The following is a 20,343-nucleotide window of genomic DNA, read 5'->3' on the forward strand; positions in this document are numbered from 1 at the left end:
TCATTACATTTAGGCCTACTGAAGTCTACACCAACCCCACTGTCGGCAGTCCTGCAGATGGTTTTCCGTGGTTTCCCATTTTCACCACCACGCAAATGCTGGGGCTGTACCTTAATTAAGGCCATGGCAGCTTCCTTCCCACTCCTAGCCCTTTCCTATCCCATCATCGCCATAAGACCTATCTGTGTCTGCGCGACGTAAAGCCAATTGTAAAAAATTGAAGTCTACACTTATTTATAACACTGACAATAGGCACCTTTCATTCCTGTCCACTTTATTTCTGATCTTATCCCTTCTGGTATTTTGATTCATAGTCCTGATGAATCTCATTTCTGTTGCTTGGATTGTACTGAGATCTTTGTTTAGTAGAGTACATGTTTCCAAACCATAAAAGGGAGTTGGTAAAAAATAGGTGTGAGGCATAATTATTTTGGTTTTCTGGGGTATTTTGCAGTCCTAAAGTAGGTTTCTGACTTGATTGTTAAAATTAGATGCCTTCTGGGTCTTGTTGAGTATTCTCTGCTTGACTATGTTATCTTTTGAGATTATAATTCTGAGGTACTTGAAGTGGGAAGCAGATTCTAATTCGGCTTCCTCCAAATGGATGTTTGAAGTTGTTCCTTTTATGTTCTAGTTATTTCTACACACTTTGTTCTTCTCACTTTCAGTTCAAATTCTTTGAACATGTTCTGAGTTGCTAGTTTTTCTTGTACTTCTGCTTCTACCCATATCAATACATTATCAGCAAATACCAGGGTGTTTGGTTTATTGTCCTTTTCCTTTATAGATTTTATGATACTGTCCTTTACAGCGATGAACACAGGTGGTAATAAGGCAGTTGGATTACTCTCTCTGCCTCAAACCACTCAGATATTCCATTGCCTACCTGATACAGCTGTAACAATTCCTGTAAAGTATCTTTACTTTGTCAGTCAAGAATTTTGGAACCTAAAGACCTTCAAGGTATCCCCAGATATTATTTCTAGGAACAGTCATAGTAGATCTTTTCAATGTCCAAAAATACCATCAGAGAATTTTTACCGTGTTCCCAGTATTTTTCTGTCATTCACACCACAAAAACAACATCGAGTGTGCTTCATTCATTCCTGAAACCACATTGTTCTTCCAATAAAGGTTTCATTATCATTGTAAATCCCTTTCCTGTTATCTTTTCTAACAGCCTCAGGGAGTTTAACACCAGAGTGATGCCCCTGTAGTTTCTGCATATCTTTCTTATTTTGCTTTTTGAACAGTAGAATGATGAATCTTTTGTCTAATTTTCTGAGATCTTATTCTCTTCCCAAATGACTGAGAACACTCTGTATATCCAATTTAGGCCTGGTGTTATGGCTGCTTTCATCATGTCTGAATTGAGCTCATCGTAACCTGAAGACTTCCCGTTTAGCAAGCTCTTCAGTGCCGTCTCCAATTCCAGCCGTATTAAAGGATGTTGGACCTCATGATTTTCGTCTCCTCTACAATCATTGGTACTGTTCATCAACCTCCATTTAATATGTTGAAATATTTCTTCATTTCTTCCCTTAATTCTTTTCTCTGTTCTTACCTGGTGGTCATAATCGTTATAGAGTCAGGTCTTACATGGTCTGACACTGTGGTTAGCCAGTTCGAGTCCCGTTGGTCAAAAAGAATTCATCACCAGAATGTTGGCCGGCAGGGTAGGAGAGGTGGTGGTATACAATTTATAACCATTATGTAGCAAAATACTCTGCAGTGTTCATATGGAGTGAGGGCATATGACGCTGTTGGTGGTTATTCATCCATTGGATGGGGCCTTTAAGTCTTAAGCAGGCCCCTTGGTGCTGTTCGACAAGAATGGGCTATTTGCCGGCACCGTGTTTCACCCTCTCCCTCCCTACTATCATATATCATGTGCGACTCCATGGCTAAATGGTTAGCTTGCTGGCCTTTGGTCATAGCGGTCCTGGATTCGATTCCCGGCAGCGTCGGGAATTTTAACCATAATTGGTTATTTACCTTGGCATGGGGACTGAGTGTATGTGCCGTCTTCATCATCATTTCATCCTTACCACGATGTGCAGGTCCCCTATGGGCGTCAAATCAAAAGATCTGCTCCAGGCCTCTCCGGAGGCCACGTACCATTTATATCATATTTCACGTCACTGATTTCATCTCATTAACTGCTCTGATGAAGCTAACATCAGGAAGGGCATCCAGTCATAAAAGGTCACTATGAAGATTCATCGCACTTCACACCCGATTCCGTAGAGAAACGGGACAAAGGGTGGATTACTATCCGCTGTTTCCAGTGCATGGATATTTCCATGTTATGTTTATGTAATAGCTTCATATTTCCTTGACAGTCTTTTATTCTCTTTCTGAATCCATTTTCTGGTTTCAGTATTCCTGTGCCACATATTTAATTTTAGCTTCATTTTGTATGTCATCCATTTCTTTTTTCAATCTAATTTCCTTTTCAGCACTCCTTCTTTCACTGCTGTCTTCATCCTTTCATTCAGCCATGGTGTTTCCGTCTCCCTCTATATAGCATTTGTCTTTCCACAAATTTTCTTGGCTTCTGATAATAATAACTTCATATGGCTATTGCTAGCCTGGTGCGCTGTTGTAAGGCAGACCTCCAAGGAGGTTGGGCAGCATTTGCCACATTTAGGGAACTGGGTTTTGTGGTGGAGGATAGTGTTGTGTGTGGTATCTGAGTTGCAAGATTGTTGGGGACAGTACAGACATGTAGTTCTAGGGCTGAGGAAATTAACCATTTAAGATTAAGATCCCCAACCTGGCCAGGAATTGAACCCTGGGCCCTCTGAACCAAACGCCACTGCTCTGTTCATTCAGCCAAGGAGCTGGGCTAGGCTTTAGATGTTAGGTTCTTTGAATAGATTCCACTCTTCTTCAACTCTTCTTTTCTTGTCTAATGCTCTCTTTTCTTTGGGGGGGGCACTTCAGCAGTTAGATTTTGATCTCTGGCTTTTTCTTATGCCACTATCAAGATTTTCATGTGGAATAACTTTGACATCTGACTGATTAGCTTGTTTATCAGTGATTATCTCCTGTCACAGTTTTGAGCTTTTTGTCCCAGCAGTATTGTGTTATTTTATGACTCTCTTTTCTGATACCATGTGTTCTGTGTGGTTAGGTTATTTCACATACAGAAGTCTATCGGATAATCTCTTTCAGCTTTTCCATTGATATTTTCAAGACCCTGTCTCTCTTTACCAACTTGAGCATTCAGATGACCCATAATGGTAGTATTGTTGTCTATTATTTAGTCTTCCATATCTATCAGGAACTGTTCTTTCTCCTCTATGGTACATCCTGCTTGTGGCACATATATTTGGAAGAAGGAGTGGCATACATTATAAATATGTAAACTCATTTGAATGATCCTATTGCTCACATAGTTGACATCTGTCTGTATGCCTGTGTCTTTGTGAAGGAGTGGTGCAACTCCAATTTTGACTTCCTTCAGGTTTGCAGGAACTTCTTAGCAGGAACTTTCCACTTTATTTCACGCGATAGCAGAGCCTATAAAATATAGAGCAGTTATAGCAGTTTGTTTTTAAGGTTTAGGTGGTCTTACCAGTTACGTATTATCTAAAATTATGTTTTTTAAAAATTTTTAGACATCCTTCAAATCAAGCATTTTATAATTTAACCTTTATAGAAATCATCATCATCAGTGTTTAAAGGCAATGCCTTATCTATGCAACCATTCTTTCCTGTCCTCAGCTCCTCATTTCATTTCATAATAAGAGCCATAATGGAAACTCTGTGCTAAGTCTTGAAGGAATTTTTTCCTCAGTCCTCAGCCTTTCTTCCCCGTGATTTTTCCTTCCAGCAGATTGGAAAGAAAGGTGTTGTGTCGCAAGATGTGGCCAGTTCTCTCTTACCTTGAATTTCTTCTAGAACGCTTTTGTTTGTTCTCTTTGCAATCCATTTAATCCTGAGCATTCTTCTCCAGACCCACATCTCGAACGCTTGCAGTCGTTTCCAATCCTGATCTCTGATTGTCCAAGATTCACAGCCATACAATAGCACACTCCATACAAATGAAAAGAACTTATATAACTAACTGGTGATAATCATTAGTGCCCACCATTGAGAAAAAGACTATCTGACAATATATCACCAATGGCCGCTCTAGCTTTAAAAAGACCAGCTTGTGAGAGATAATTGGAAAATGTTCCCTGTTTTGCATTTCATGCAAAAAAGGTAGTTTTCCTCAACATTTTGGGAAAATATTATATTGAAACCTTTCTCAGTTTCTCGAAGCAAACATTTCCTCCCTTGAAGCAAAAAATACTGTATAACTCGAAATTTGTGCAACAATAACTGTGCAATTCGGCATTTGTGGTTTGTGAGGAACAGTTAACAAGTCAAGAAAGAATTACAATAATGCTGGGAGCTAATATGAGGGGAACAGAAAAACTAAAACTTCTAGTAATCGGAAAATAGGCGAAGCCTCGCTGTTTCTCGGGTGTGAAATAATGATATAAATGTTGATTCCCATAGGGAACCTGAAATTACCGGTCACGTACGAAAGCAACCCCCAAAGTCGCGGATGACAAACTCCCTTTATGAATCTCGGCTACCGAGTGAGTTAGCCATGCGGTTAGGGGCACGCAGCTGTGAGCTCGCATCCGGGAGATAGTGGGTTCGAATCGCACTGTCGGCAGCCCTGAAAATGGTTTTCCGTGGTTTTCCATTTTCACACCAGGCAAATGCTGGGGCTGTACCTTAATTAAGGCCACGGCCGCTTCTTTCCCATTCCTAGGCCTTTCCTGTCCCATCGTTGCCATAAGACCTACCTGTATCGGTGCGACGTAAAGCAAAATAGCAACAACAACAACAACAACAACAACAGAATCTCGGCTAGGTGTATTGACGAGAAGTTTCAACGTGAAGGGAGGAAAGGTTAACAGTTAACAAACAGAAGAGACTAACAGATTTTTTCCAAAGGTGTTAACGGAGGTATGTTTCTTGTTTCACTACTGTATGTACTGTATCCTGTCTTCTAAAACGTTACTATAATAACAGTTATAATTAAAGTGATGCCGTAAAATAGAGTTTGTTTGTATAATTTTAAATACTGTTAAATGTAATATATTCAGTACAAGCTCGCAGATACATATGATTCAATTATGTGCTATACATGTTCAAGAACGGTACTCTCTATATTTTGAAATTTTGATAACTCAAATTAAAATTTAGCTCCCGAGATGATTCGAAATATTAAGGTTCCACTGTAAATTGGCTTCTCCCCCTCCCCCTTTTGTTATCTCTTTCTGTTTCTCTCTTGGAACTGATGATCTAGATGTTACACCCCTTTAAACAAGAAGCATCATCATCATCATCATCATCATCATCAACATCATATTTCTCTCCCATCTCACAGTAACCTGTTGGTGTATTATATGCTCCTTTTGATATTCTTATCTTGTATATTTATTTATTTTAATTTTTTAGCCAAGATAGGACTACTTTAGTCAGGTTTATGGAGGGTTTTCTTCTTTTTGTCAGCCCAATACTGTTTCATCCTTTCTGAATGTAATTTTCTTTCTGTTTCTGGAATCACTCTTTCTATTCTCTGCATGTTGATTTTCATCTGTAGTCTAGTGTGTTTATCTTTCAATATCTTGAGTGTATTTTGTTTTGTATTTTAAATCTTCTATTGTAATATGTAACTCTCTGATGTCTTCTTTAAGTTCTGTGATCCATCTAATATTACTCTTACTTCTTCCATAATTTTTCTATTATTTTTCTACGGATTGTATTTTCTGATATCCGTATTATAGATGCCCATTGTTTATCTTGTACAAGGTGTACAACTTTGCTTCCGCCGTTTGCCGATGGATGGCGACAACGGTACGTAGCGGTCGAACGAAACAGATCGCAGATGTCAGGCAGTTAGCTTGGACCTCGGTCAACATAACCCCATTCAAACTTAGTTGAAGTGTGTCTGCATCATAAAGTTGTTCTCGATTGAGCATGGTAGTGTATAAGCCAAATTCTCGGCATTTGCGGGAGATGTTACTGTTTTGTTTCAGTACGAAGAAAACAGCAGCTGAGTCTCATCGAATGCTCTTACGTACGTATGGTGAGGACGTTATTACTGGAAGAATGTGTCGTAAGTGGTTTCAACGCTTCAAGAACGGTGATTTTAACGTCGAAGACTGGCATAGTGGTGGAAGGGAGAAAGTTTTCGAAGATGCAGTATTGGAGACATTGCTGAGTGAAGACTCGCGTCAAACTCAAGAAGAATTGGCACGATCAGTGGGAGTGACCCAGCAAGCCATTTTAAAACATCTCAAGACCGTGGGCATGATTCAGAAAGAAGGAACTTGGGTCCCGTATGAGTTGAAACCAAGAGACGTTGAACGGGGACGAAAAATGGGTTCATTACGGTAACCCTAAAAGCAAAAAATCATGGGGATATCCCGGCCATGCTTCAGCGTCAACGGCAAAACCGAATATTCATGGCTCCAAGATCATGCTCTGCATTTGATGGGACCAGCACGGCATCATGTACTATGAGGTGTTAAAACCTGGTGAAACAATCACAGGTGCTCGTTATCGAATGCAATTGATGTGTTTGAGCAGAGCATTGAAAGACAAACAGTCGCAATACAGCGAGAGGCACGATAAAGTGATTTTGCAACACGACAACGCTCGACCCCACGTTGCAAAAGAGGTCAAAACATGCCTGCGAATGTTAAAATAGGACGTCCTACCCCACCCGCTGTATTCTCCAGACATTGCTCCCTCTGATTATCACCTGTTTCAATCAATGGCGCATGGCCTGGCTGACCGACACTTCCGATCTCATGAAGAAGTCGCAAATTGGATTGATTTGTGGATCGCTTCAAAAGATGAACAATTTTTTCGACATGGGATTCGAACACTGCCTGAAAGATGGGAGAAAGTTGTGGCCAGCGATGGACACTACTTTGAATGATACATGTGTAAGTAATCTGTTTCATTAAAGCCTCCAATGTTGGGGACAAAACGGCGGAAGCAAAGTTGTACACCTTGTATATATGACTTGATTTGCACCTTTTTTTTGTTCTTTTCCATTAACTATTCTTTTAAGATGCTTTTAAATAAGTCCAGCTCTAAAAGGTTCAAATAAAATATCTTGTGATAATCTGATCCCCAATGGATTAAATAAAGGATTGTATTTTTTTAAAATTGATTGATTAATGTATAGAGTATACATGAGTATATATGAGTGTTAGAGAGTTGGTCATACTGATAAATAACTTGAAAAATGTATTCGATATTTCACGGATGAAATCAGATGGACTTTGCTAGATGATATTGCTAAATCTGCACGTGGTTTAACCCTTTCCACTCAGCCTATATGCAGGGGTTTGTTCAAAGAAGTTCAAAATAATTTCTATGATTTTCCAACCAAATCACAAAAAATCAACACGTAAACAGTTTAACACATAAAATCACACTAATACAGGAAACAATGAGCATTTCAGAAATGAATATACCTTGGACATATTATTATTATTATTGGTGAAATGAAAAACCTACAACCTGTTTTCCAGTCATTGACCGGGTCAGGGATGTAATGAATGTAACATATATATAGGCTGTTATTACAATGGGGTCGCCACTCCCAAGGTGATTTATTAATGAGTGATAAATGCTATGAAATGATAATGGAGAGTGTTGCTGGAATGAAAGATGACAGGGAAAACCGGAGTACCCGGAGAAAAACCTGTCCCGCCTCCGCTTTGTCCAGCACAAATCTCACATGGAGTGACCGTGATTTGAACCACGGTATCCAGCGGTGAGAGGCCAACGTGCTGCCGTCTGAGCCACGGAGGCTCTTATTATTATTGGTAAAGCCGAAAAAAAAATTATTAAACTTTGAAAATATATTTTTTTAAATAAATTATGTTTTTCAATGACAGCAAGATCAGACATTATTGAGTCTTTCTTCTTTGCTCTTAGACCTGAATGAACATTTGATTCTGAATAATTTGATATCAATATGAAGTGTGTGCTACAATTCACTCATGAAGCATGGCACAAAGATATTCACTGTACAAGTAACTGCCATCGATGTCAGGTCCTCGCGCTCTGATGCATGGTGAACAACTGTGACTGTGTCACTTTCCACACAACGGGAATCACTTTCGGCAAAAGAAGGTCGTTATTACTGTCTAAATCATCTGAAAATTCAAGTATATTAGCCTCATTCGGCCTTTACGATAAAAAGATGACGCAAGCACGTGCAACGACGGAGTAATGAGAAAGTGTAAAATTATAGTTTGCGAAGTACAGCGAACACACGATATACCAAAGAAACGCAATAAACTCTAAACTAAACTGATAGCAAGATCAAGTTTTTGTATTCATAAGCCAACCAAAATACATCCACGCAATAACAATTTTGAATAATCACAACATAAATATTCACAGTCAACAGATTTAATTTGTCGGAAATAAAAATATTTTGTAGGGCTGGTGGATATATCTGTAGAATAAAATGCAAATTCAATGCTTTAAGTTACTGTCACAATCAACTGTTACCATTTAACAGCCACGCAAATTACCGAAATCCCTAAATGGAACAGAGCCGATGTATCGGCACCGTGAGTGTTCTCATCATAACCTCTCGTGCCGATGGATCGGCGTGCTGAGTGTGAAAGGGTTAAGACCGTCTTGAGAGCCATGCTGAGAAATCAGCATCAAACAGAAACGCACCGTTGGTTCCTGTCGGTGACACCATAGTGATCTTACTATGACGCAATCCTGTCAGCTCAGAGGTCCGTATTTAAATTCCTCCCCTAGAAAATTTCATTTCTTCGATTGGTGCTCTCAAGGCGGTCTTAAGCCACGTGCAGATTTAGCAACACCACCTAGCAAACCCCGTTTGAATTCTCCCGCGAACTGATATGATTGGCTAACTTCAGCAGCCAATAAAATGACAACAGGACAGGATATCAGATTATTTTTGTCAGATTATTTATCAGTATAACCAACTCTCTAACGCTTTTATATCCTGTTCACAATATTTCCGACGTTCCTATATATATATATATATGTGTGGAATATTGGAGTTTAAGTTTGAATTTGGTGCTAATACTTAACATTTTGCTAATGCCTAATTGTAATATTGAAATTTCTCTTTCAAGTGCCAAGTAAACTTGAAAAGATCCTTGACAAAAACCAAGAAACAAAACACACCATGAATCCATACTTCTCAAAATTTATTGTGAGCCTATTGAAATTATTCTGCACAGACAAGCATCTCCTTGAAGATAGAGGTTCTTTTATAATAAGGTAAGATGTCCATTTATTCCATTTGAAGGCTGAAGAATGTCGCCAACAATACTAACATCCTTTTTATAAAATAAAATGTAAAATCTGAAACACAAAAGCAACCAACAAACCCCATGGCACTACAGCCCAGATGGTTCTTGATGTACCAAGCGACTGTGGCTCATCTCAAAGGCCTGCAGATTATTGACGTCCGAAACGGGGGAGGAGCTTACGGTCAGCTGTTTCCAATATGGCGGCGAGATAGTGACGGGAAGTAAACATGACAGTGATCGGGTGTGCGTCTGTAGGATTTATTAAGTATTCAAAATGTCTTTGGTGTCGTATACGCAACTGTTGAGAGTTGTCGGAGATTTCACGCGTCCATTGGTGGAAGGGGAAGAAATATTCAAGCGTAATTACTTGATATGTGTAGGTAAAAAGTTTGAAACGGAAGATGAAAATGGTGTTGTAGCGTTGTGTTTACAATCATCCCACATCGATTCAAAACCGCACAAAGTTAATGTTGTCTTGAACAAGGGGGTGAAAATGTGAAGTGCAACTGTATATGTAAAGCGGGTTTGTCAGAGAAATGTTACCGTTGACACGCTGATTCACCTTAACAGTTAAGCTACTGTAATTTTCCACTATTAGAGGTTATGGAGTAATTTCTTGTTGATTTGGTCCATGCCAAAGCCTTAGCCAGGTGACGGGGGAGTTACCTGTTTTGTGAACTGTAATCTTGGGGAAGAAAGAAAATAATAATTCCACTAAGTAAATGTTGTAAAGCAAATAAATCCTAGGCTTTATACAGGTTTGTGTTGGAACAGCCCACATAAACTTAATGTTCGTCCATTTTTACCATCAGCACAAAATTTAGAACTTAGAACCGACAATAATAAGTATAAAAATTATAACTACCTACAGAATATGCAGACCAAAGTTGGAAAATTATAATTTAAGAGTACTATAACCTCTACAGTCACAGCTGTTTGGGGTTGAAGAATACTTGGTTTGTGCAATTCTACCAAATAATTAGGTTATGGCTTCTAATTTAAGATGACCGGGCGAGTTGGCCGTGCGGTTAGGATCGTGAAGCTGTGAGCTCGCATCCGGGAGATAGTGGGTTCGAACCCCACTGTCGGCAGCCCTGAAGGTGGTTTTCCGTGGTTTCCCATTTTCACACCAGGCAAATGCTGGGGCTGTACCTTAATTAAGGCCACGGCCGCTTCCTTCCCATTCCTAGACCTTTCCTTTCCCATCGTCGCCATAAGACCTATCTGTGTCGGTGTGACGTAAAACAAATAGCAAGAAAAGTTAATTTATGATGGAAAAATACTACATATTTTCTTTCATTGTTAGAAGTATTTTATAGGCATTTTTAATGCAGCGCTTAATTACTACCAGTTAAAGATATTACTCACATGTAGATAGTTAATTTACTGTCTGCTGTTACACATATGAAGAAGTTTACAAAGAGCGGATTACATTCTATGTGCGGCACAGAAGTATTAGGCTACAAGTTTATTAGTATTTTTGATGTAGCTAAATCTTTGTGAATACAAATTACAGACAATAACTATCAATGAGTACAATGAACAGTACCGGTACCTACGCTGTGGAAAGAAGTCGTCTTCACGAGAATGCAGACTGCACACTGTCATGTATCGCGTAACGCGTTTTCCAATTAACAGCGCGGAAGCCCATCTTTCTCTCTGAACTTTTTGTACAGGAAAGTAGTGAAGAGATTTCGCATCCGTTTTATACGATTTGCAACCGCATACAGAGCAGTACCTCCTCAAATTTGACAATTTTCTTTCTGTTTCCATCACGACGTCAATGCTTCGCCATGTAAATAAATCTCACCAGTCACTATGTTGCAGCTTCAACATTCTACCGCGTGGCTGCGCCATCCAACTTTTCTGACGTCAATAAGGTGACATGTGGTGAATCCCCTTGGCTGATATTCTTGACTTTCTAGAGCAGGAGCGCTATCTCACCGTCAAATAATTCCTCAGTTGGATGGTGTTATGCATCATTTGACCAAGTGTAAACATGTATTTTTTTAGATTACCTTGCTCCATCTAGTAGCTAAAGATGTAAACTTTATATAAGTGTCTTGTTTGTAATTTGTTTTATCAACATGATTTTGCAGAAACTGAGTTTTGAGGAAAATTAATTTTGATCAGACGTCAACCTCTCGATGATTAAATTACAGTTTTGTATCAAGTGACTAACTACTATTTCAATAGAGTAAAATAATATATTATTATTGGTCCACCTTTTCAATACAAAATGAAAATTACATAGGGACTAGTTTCGACCTAGTAATAGGTCATCATCAGCCTGAAGTAAGTCAAAGATCGAAGAAAACATAAACAATGTAAACACAAGTACAGTCTCTTTAAAGGTACATACCAAGTGGGAAGTTGAGTAGAGATATATGAAAAATAATAACTCATCCAAATTGACGAAGCACTGAGCGGAATTTATGTAAAGTTCGGTGCGACGTATATTATAAAAGACCACTGTGCACTAAATGATGCAATAAAGAAGAATAGTAGGTTGAATGCTGGCTTCTTCTTAGCTGTTGTATAATCGAAGAAATTTACGTCGTGTTTTATAAGGTATTGATAGACGTCAAAATACATGGATGTTGGAAGGCTCTTCAGTTTTTTTTTTTTTTTGAACATGGCAATAGTTGCGTGTGGAGGCTTAGGAAACCAGAGAAGCGTTATATTATGTTAAAAAATAGAGATCCTTAAAAGAGTCCCGTGCGTTGTATAAATTGTGGAAATGGAAATCGAAAAAACTTGGTTCTTAAGCGATAATGTTGTTCATTCAGAGATCGATTGAAAATAAAGAATCGTAACATAGTCTTCTCAAGATGTTCATAAACCAGAATTAATAGACGATGCGAAGTATGATGCTAGGAGAAAGCTCTTCTGCTTCTGGAATCTTGAAGGACGATGGATGTTTCAAGAGGTGGAGCAACATATATGGAGTTAAATAAAGGTGGAAATAAATTCGCAGTTCAATGCGGACCATAAATTTGATTCTGAATAAAAGACAGTAAGATTTTTTTTTAATATGTCAAAAGGAAAACACAAGCGTGATGTGATGAGCTGAAGAGAGAAACGGAGGTAGGAAAGGATCAAAGGAAATTTTGAGGAGGTGAGGGAAGAAAAATGAAGGCAGGAGAAGAATATATATATTTATTTATTTTTTTTTTTTTTTTTATAGCTGAAGAGAGAAACGGAGGTAGGTAAGGATCAAAGGAATTTTTTTTTTTTTTTTTTGAGGTGAAGGAAGGAAAATAAAGGTCTGAGGGTTTTTTTTTTGTTTTTTTTTGTTTTTTTTTAGCTGAAGAGTGAAACGGAGGTAGGTAAGGATCAACGGAATTTTTTTTTTGAGGTGAAGGAAGGAAAATAAAGGTCTGAGATTTTTTTTTTTTTTTTTTGAGGTGAAGGAAGGAAAATAAAGGTCTGAGAATTTTTTTTTTTAAGGTGGGGCTGAGGGATGTGGGAATATGGAAGAATGATTAAGAAAAGTGCTAAAAATAGAATGAACAATCGGACCTTTAATATTAGATTTTGATTGTCTGAAAAGTTGAATTAGCAGGTCAAAAAGAATGTTTGATTTTTCGGAAATGTCATTGAGATTGAAATTGGGATTGAAATATTGGTCTAAATTTATAAAGCAATTTTCTGTTATGTTAAGGAGGGGTCCTTTATTCATAATTTTGAGAATTGTCATATCTTGTTTAATGTCAGTAAATTTATGATTACAATCATTCATGTGCTGACCAACTGCAGAAAATTTATTGTGTTTTTGGGCATTGACATGTTCAAGGTATCGAATTTTAAAGTTTCTTCCTGTTTGTCCGATATAAGAAGAATTGCAGCTGTTGCATTTGAACCTATATACACCAATTCTTATATTCTTCTTATATCGGACAAACAGGAAGAAACTTTAAAATACGATACCTTGAACATGTCAATGCCCAAAAACACAATAAATTTTCTGCAGTTGGTCAGCACATGAATGATTGTAATCATAAATTTACTGACATTAAACAAGATATGACAATTCTCAAAATTATGAATAAAGGACCCCTCCTTAACATAACAGAAAATTGCTTTATAAATTTAGACCAATATTTCAATCCCAATTTCAATCTCAATGACATTTCCGAAAAATCAAACATTCTTTTTGACCTGCTAATTCAACTTTTCAGACAATCAAAATCTAATATTAAAGGTCCGATTGTTCATTCTATTTTTAGCACTTTTCTTAATCATTCTTCCATATTCCCACATCCCTCAGCCCCACCTTAAAAAAAAAAATTCTCAGACCTTTATTTTCCTTCCTTCACCTCAAAAAAAAAAAAAAAAATCTCAGACCTTTATTTTCCTTCCTTCACCTCAAAAAAAAAATTCCGTTGATCCTTACCTACCTCCGTTTCACTCTTCAGCTAAAAAAAAACAAAAAAAACAAAAAAAACCAAAAAAAAACCCTCAGACCTTTATTTTCCTTCCTTCACCTCAAAAAAAAAAAAAAATTCCTTTGATCCTTACCTACCTCCGTTTCTCTCTTCAGCTATAAAAAAAAAAAAAAAATAAATAAATAAATATATATATTCTTCTCCTGCCTTCATTTTTCTTCCCTCACCTCCTCAAAATTTCCTTTGATCCTTTCCTACCTCCGTTTCTCTCTTCAGCTCATCACATCACGCTTGTGTTTTCCTTTTGACATATTAAAAAAAAATCTTACTGTCTTTTATTCAGAATCAAATTTATGGTCCGCATTGAACTGCGAATTTATTTCCACCTTTATTTAACTCCATATATGTTGCTCCACCTCGTGAAACATCCATCGTCCTTCAAGATTCCAGAAGCAGAAGAGCTTTCTCCTAGCATCATACTTCGCATCGTCTATTAATTCTGGTTTATGAACATCTTGAGAAGACTATGTTACGATTCTTTATTTTCAATCGATCTCTGAATGAACAACATTATCGCTTAAGAACCAAGTTTTTTCGATTTCCATTTCCACAATTTATACAACGCACGGGACTCTTTTAAGGATCTCTATTTTTTAACATAATATAACGCTTCTCTGGTTTCCTAAGCCTCCACACGCAACTATTGCCATGTTCAAAAAAAAAAAAAAACTGAAGAGCCTTCCAACATCCATGTATTTTGACGTCTATCAATACCTTATAAAACACGACGTAAATTTCTTCGATTATACAACAGCTAAGAAGAAGCCAGCATTCAACCTACTATTCTTCTTTATTGCATCATTTAGTGCACAGTGGTCTTTTATAATATACGTCGCACCGAACTTTACATAAATTCCGCTCAGTGCTTCGTCAATTTGGATGAGTTATTATTTTTCATATATCTCTACTCAACTTCCCACTTGGTATGTACCTTTAAAGAGACTGTACTTGTGTTTACATTGTTTATGTTTTCTTCGATCTTTGACTTACTTCAGGCTGATGATGACCTATTACTAGGTCGAAACTAGTCCCTATGTAATTTTCATTTTGTATTGAAAAGGTGGACCAATAATAATATATTATTTTACTCTATTGTAATCACAGTTCAATACGGATCTATCATTATGAAACTTATTTCTTTTAATAACTACTATTTCTGAACTGAATTGCTCTATTTCAAGTTATATGCTGTTGTCAGGTAGAATTGTTTTAGAACATTTTATATGACTAATTTATCGTGTAAATCTAATGTTTAAAAGCTTCTGTTCTGTTTAGCCATACAATTGTAAAGGTGCTCAAATACGACAGCCCCGTGTCGGTAGATTTACTGGCACGTAAAAGAACTCCTGCGGGACTAAATTCCGGCACCTCAGCATCTCCGAAGACCTTAAAAAGTAGTTAGTGGGGCGTAAAGCAAATAACATTTTTATTATTACAATTGTAATAATTTGTAAAAGAGGTCCATAGAATAATATGTTAAGTACAACACACAGTGTGGTATTTGACAGAATATAATCCTGTACTTAAATCTATATATTAAAAGAGTTTACTAAAAACAGCTTTGGAAAATCTGTCCGTACGTTCTACTGGACCGATTTGCTTCATTTTTGTTTTATTTTCTCTGGAATTACCTGCTGGTGAATCATGAGACACTGATAGGTCTCTAAGTTCAGCCAACTGTAAATAATCATAAAATCAAGTCATTAAATGATCACACCAACAATTGCGGGTGAAGGCTTACCCTAACCCGCAATACATTCTGTACTTAGTAGTTTGCTAAGCGACCAACACTTTCATTAATATTCAGATACTCTTTGATTCTCTAACATTTCACAGCTTTCAAATATATTCAAGAGATGGCAGAGCGTTCCTAATAACTTACATGCAGCTAAGAGGAAAAAGTCTACGTACAAACAGATCCCATCATGACATAGGCTATGCCTTAGACATTATCTGGGAACACCTATTTAAAAATAACCTAGCTACACTAAAAAGAGCGAAGGCCATGTATCTTAAAAAAGTTCTCTGCCTGGCAAAAGCGCTCCTTCAAGATTAACCTATGAGCTCACAAGACAACCGTTCTATATAGAAGAACTGCGATTAAAAATACCATTGCCTTCTATGACACAATACCAACTTTACATCAAGAAATGCAGGATAAAAAAAGCAAATATATGGAAATATTTTTTATCAAACAGACCACATGATGACATCAGAATGGATGAACTCTGACTACGAACTGCAGCATACCACAACGCACTTCTTGTTAAATGTTCATAAAATCATTGAAAATGGCAGACAATACAATACGACTATGTCGTGTATATCAAGATGAGTTATCTGATCTATTTATAATGAATGCTGAGGAGCAGCACGGGTCCTCCAGTGAGCAATAAAATGTGTTAAAAAGTACCATATTCTACACTGCACTGAATTTTTAAAAGTCAAATGGAATCACTAAATGACAATTTTATTGGTTATTCAAGTGAAGCAAAACAAAAAACTAAAGGAACTACGTGAAAGACATCTCATTGCAAGAAGAACTGCAGTCTTTGGACTATTGATCCCAACACAGTTTGAAGTATGTTATCAACAGCATGACAGGACCTTGACCTACAGGAGCTAAGTAGTAGTCTTCACAAAGAATGGGTATGCTGCCCACTGCAATCATCAGCAACCTTATGTTGAATATGGATTGCTCTTGTAGGATTTGTGTATCATATCCTATATAAAGTGCAACCTTCACGCTTTGTTACTTAGAAGGTCGTCTGCATCAGCTAACATTTTTCGCTAAAGGTACATTTTCCCCCTTTATTATGATTTATTTTTTCATGTCAGAGCATTGATACAACATGAACATTACAAATATACATAAGCCATAAATTACATGTTACATTATATAAAATACACGGCACACCAAGCTACAGATGTGATTGGTACATTCACGTTGAATCCATGGATAGGGCATAGTTGACAGATTTTTCTCCTGTTTCTTTGTTATGCATATCTGCTTTACTGGTGTCAAAATGATTGTTTTGTAGTATGTGTCGTATGGTATTCACAACAAAAATACTCTGCTTTCATTTTACCCTTTTATGTTTGCACGTCAGTCTAATTTTGCGCTTAGACCCATTCTCTTATACTGTCTGCTGACTAACTTTCCACTTCCACTTGCTACCTTAGAATATGGAGGAATGTGATGAAATATCTGATCAGCATTGTTAATTTACTAATTATAATTGACAGCCAAAACTTCTGTAATAAGTTAACCAACATGATCAATAAGTATACAGTAGAACCTTGATTATACGTTCCCGGAAACTATGTTTTCCCATATTATTTGTTCATGTTACGTGGTCCCACGAGCATCCTAATTAAATCACGTTGTAAAAATCCCGCATTTTCCATTCCTTGAAGAAACTATTTCCTGGATCAACCGTCCAGAAATTTCAGTTCCATCAACGCTAAATCCTCAATCACGTGCTTCTCAAGAAACTTCATCTTACAAAAGGATGGATATGGCATACTTAAGAATCTTGGTGTTGACGTCCCGTCATTGCGGTAATTTGAAGTATAATAGTACTGTACCTACTGGAAAAGCGATCGGCGGTGAACTTGCGTAAGAGATCATCTTAGCATCGCGTTCGGGTAGCACTGTTTAGAGAATCCTAGGAAATCATAAAGCAGAGAGGGCCCACGACGATTGGAAGGAGACAGAGCGCACTTCGACAGCTCTATTTGAAGATGGAACGAGTTTCGTCAAATGTTCGTACTTGCAAAACGTCTGCATTATGTCCAGGGTTAGATGTTTATCTTTTTACATTTTTTGAGTGTACCGCCGAACAGGTTTTCGGCATTACCCTAAGGGCACTGTATAGTCACTGGGCTTTCGGGCAGGAATTGAAACTGCTCCTTCTTAAGTAACACAAATTTAGTATTTTAATATTATCGTATACGATTATGTCATCGAGACCAGAACAGATGTTGCACCTTACATACATAAAGCCATGGGAGGTTTTGGGATTACCTATTACTGTTTTCATACTAATATAAGACTGGGAATTTCGTGTTTTTGTGTTAAAATGTTATAAAGGCCGCAGTCATTTTATTTGCGCACGTTACATTAAAAAATTGTGTATCATTTCGCACTCATACCGACTTCTACAGCAAGCGCGCTTTCCAGCTCCTTTTCCAATTCGATTGTGGTTAGTGATGGGCAGAACTAAATATAATGCATTTGAGAACTTGAGGATTGATACTTTCGAAATCATATTCTCGAGTTCAACATAACCTTTAAAAGTTGATGTAGGCCTAATTTACGCGGTACAAGATTTCCATAAACTGTCTAGGTACAGTATACCAGTGACCAAATTGCAATGGAAGATTTAAAAAAAGGATTTTGCTATCATGTTGGATAAAAGTAAACTCGTGTCCTCATCCCGAGGTGGTGCAGCTCTTTTCACGCACACCCCCATTGGAGGTGAGCTGCATGTACCATTTCAACCACATACCAGCCCTCCTGCCATTCTTAAATTTCTGGCAGTACTGGGAATCGAACCCAGGCCCCCGAGGACGGCAGCTAATAACACGAACCGTTACGCTACGGGGGCGGACATCATGTTGGATGCTTTTGTATCTAATGTGCTTTATTTTATTAGATTAGAGAATGAAAAACTACTTGTGGTCGATTGTTGTTTGGCTTGGCGTTACGGGTATTAGATTTTTCGAAGAGTTTGGCTGATCGAAGTTGCTGAACTGAAAGTTTTCATTGGAATATGATGAAGTTTTCAGAGGAAACTGACGAAGTTTCCCCGTTAAAACTGAATGTAAAGTTTCGAGATTTTTAAGTCGCGTACTGGTAATAAATGTTTCAAGCCAGCCCCGCGGTCCAACTTGCCTGCCTCTCACCCGGAGGGCCCGGGTTCGATTACTGGCCAGGTCAGGCATTTTTACCAGGATATGAGGGGTGGTTTCAGGTTCAGTCATTCTACGATTACGGTACCTTTAATTGAGGAGCTATTTAATGGTGATATGGTGACCCCGGTCTAGAGAGCGAGGAATAACGGCCGAGAGGATTCATCACACTGACCATGCGTCACCTCATAATCTGCAGGCCTTCAGGTTGAGCAGCGGTCGCTTGGTAGGCCAAAGCCCTTCAAGGGTTGTAGTGCCATGGGGTTTGGTTTTGGTCTGGGTGTTTAGCCATATTGTTGATGGTTCATTCATTCCCGGATTTTCCGTTTTCCCGTGTTGTATGGTGTTTTTTTTTCCGTGGTTCCTCCAAAAACAGAGAATCGAGGTTTCACTGTAGTGGAAAAACAAACTATCTAAGGCATTCATGGTATTGCAGATGTTAACAGAACATGTGAGTTGCAAAAGAATAAACAGTATATATTCTGCAGTATTTTTATAATTAATATAAGTTTAAGTACCATCTGGAATGAAAACATTTCATTATTTATAATCTATTTTCCACTCACTAGGTAAGTGAATCATATTGCACATTGAATACAGTCTTGTAGATCTGATTTGTCATTGCATTTATACTACTTTTAACTGCTGCTACTACTTCTACTGTTCATTCTCATTTTCAGGCAGTTGTGTGTATTGCTAAATTCTGAAGATATATACAAAACACTAGCAGAAATTCTTCTTTATGAAGAAAACTTGAGATTTGCCAGTATTATGGTTGAAACTCTCAATACTATTCTATTAACATCATCTGAATTGTTTGAACTAAGGACAAAACTGAAGGATATAAAGACTGAAGTAAGTACGTTATTTTTGCAGTTCTAAAATAGCATATAATAATAATAATGTGTTTGTTTTATTTTGTTTTATTTTTGTAACATAGTGAGTGATTTTGATTATAATAATTCAAAATGATTTCTGTTCGGAAGTAATTGCTTCTGGTGAACTTGGTTAATGTCACATCCATAACTTTTTTCTTATGATGCTTGTCTATACTGACATAACTTCAGATTTATTTTCTATTATTATAACTGAACTTCCCGATCAGCTTCATGGCTGAATGGTCAGCATACTGGCCTTTGATTGTGATGACCCCGGGTATGATTCCCAGCCAAGTCAGGGATTTTAACTGCATATGGTTAATTCCTCTGGCTTGGGAACTGAGTGTTTGTGTTTGTCTTAATACACTCTCACCGAGCTCGATAGCTGCAGTCGCTTAAGTGCGCCCAGTATCCAGTATTCGGGAGGTAGTGTGTTCGAACCCCACTGTCGGCAGCCCTGAAGATGGTTTTCCGTGGTTTCCCATTTTCACACCAGGCAAATGCTGGGGCTGTACCTTAATTAAGGCCACGGCTGCTTCCTTCCCACTCCTAGCCCCTCCCTGTCCCATCGCCGCCATAAGACCTATCTGTGTCGGTGCAACGTAAAGCAACTAGCAAAAAAAATAAAAATAATACACTCTCTTTATTTTCACACATCACACTACCAACCACCACAGAAACATGCAATAGTGAATACATTCCTCCAGATGTGATTGGCTTCAGCAAGGGCGTCCGGTCATAAAATGGCCAAATCCATATCGGTTGCCAATG

The 20,343-nt window shown here is 37.8% G+C and overlaps 1 protein-coding gene across 1 annotated transcript in view; it reads left to right on the forward strand.

Moving 5' to 3' along the window:
• The window catches only part of LOC136873810 (protein VAC14 homolog), a 108,785-nt gene that overhangs the window by 57,803 nt on the left and 30,639 nt on the right, over positions 1-20,343 (forward strand). The window contains exons 9-10 of the mRNA XM_067147062.2: positions 9,153-9,300; positions 19,375-19,549. Coding sequence (XP_067003163.1) covers positions 9,153-9,300; positions 19,375-19,549 — 323 coding nt within the window. The remainder of the gene's footprint in view (positions 1-9,152; positions 9,301-19,374; positions 19,550-20,343) is intronic.

Source organism: Anabrus simplex, chromosome 5, assembly GCF_040414725.1.
Source record: "Anabrus simplex isolate iqAnaSimp1 chromosome 5, ASM4041472v1, whole genome shotgun sequence".
NCBI lineage: Eukaryota > Metazoa > Arthropoda > Insecta > Orthoptera > Tettigoniidae > Anabrus > Anabrus simplex.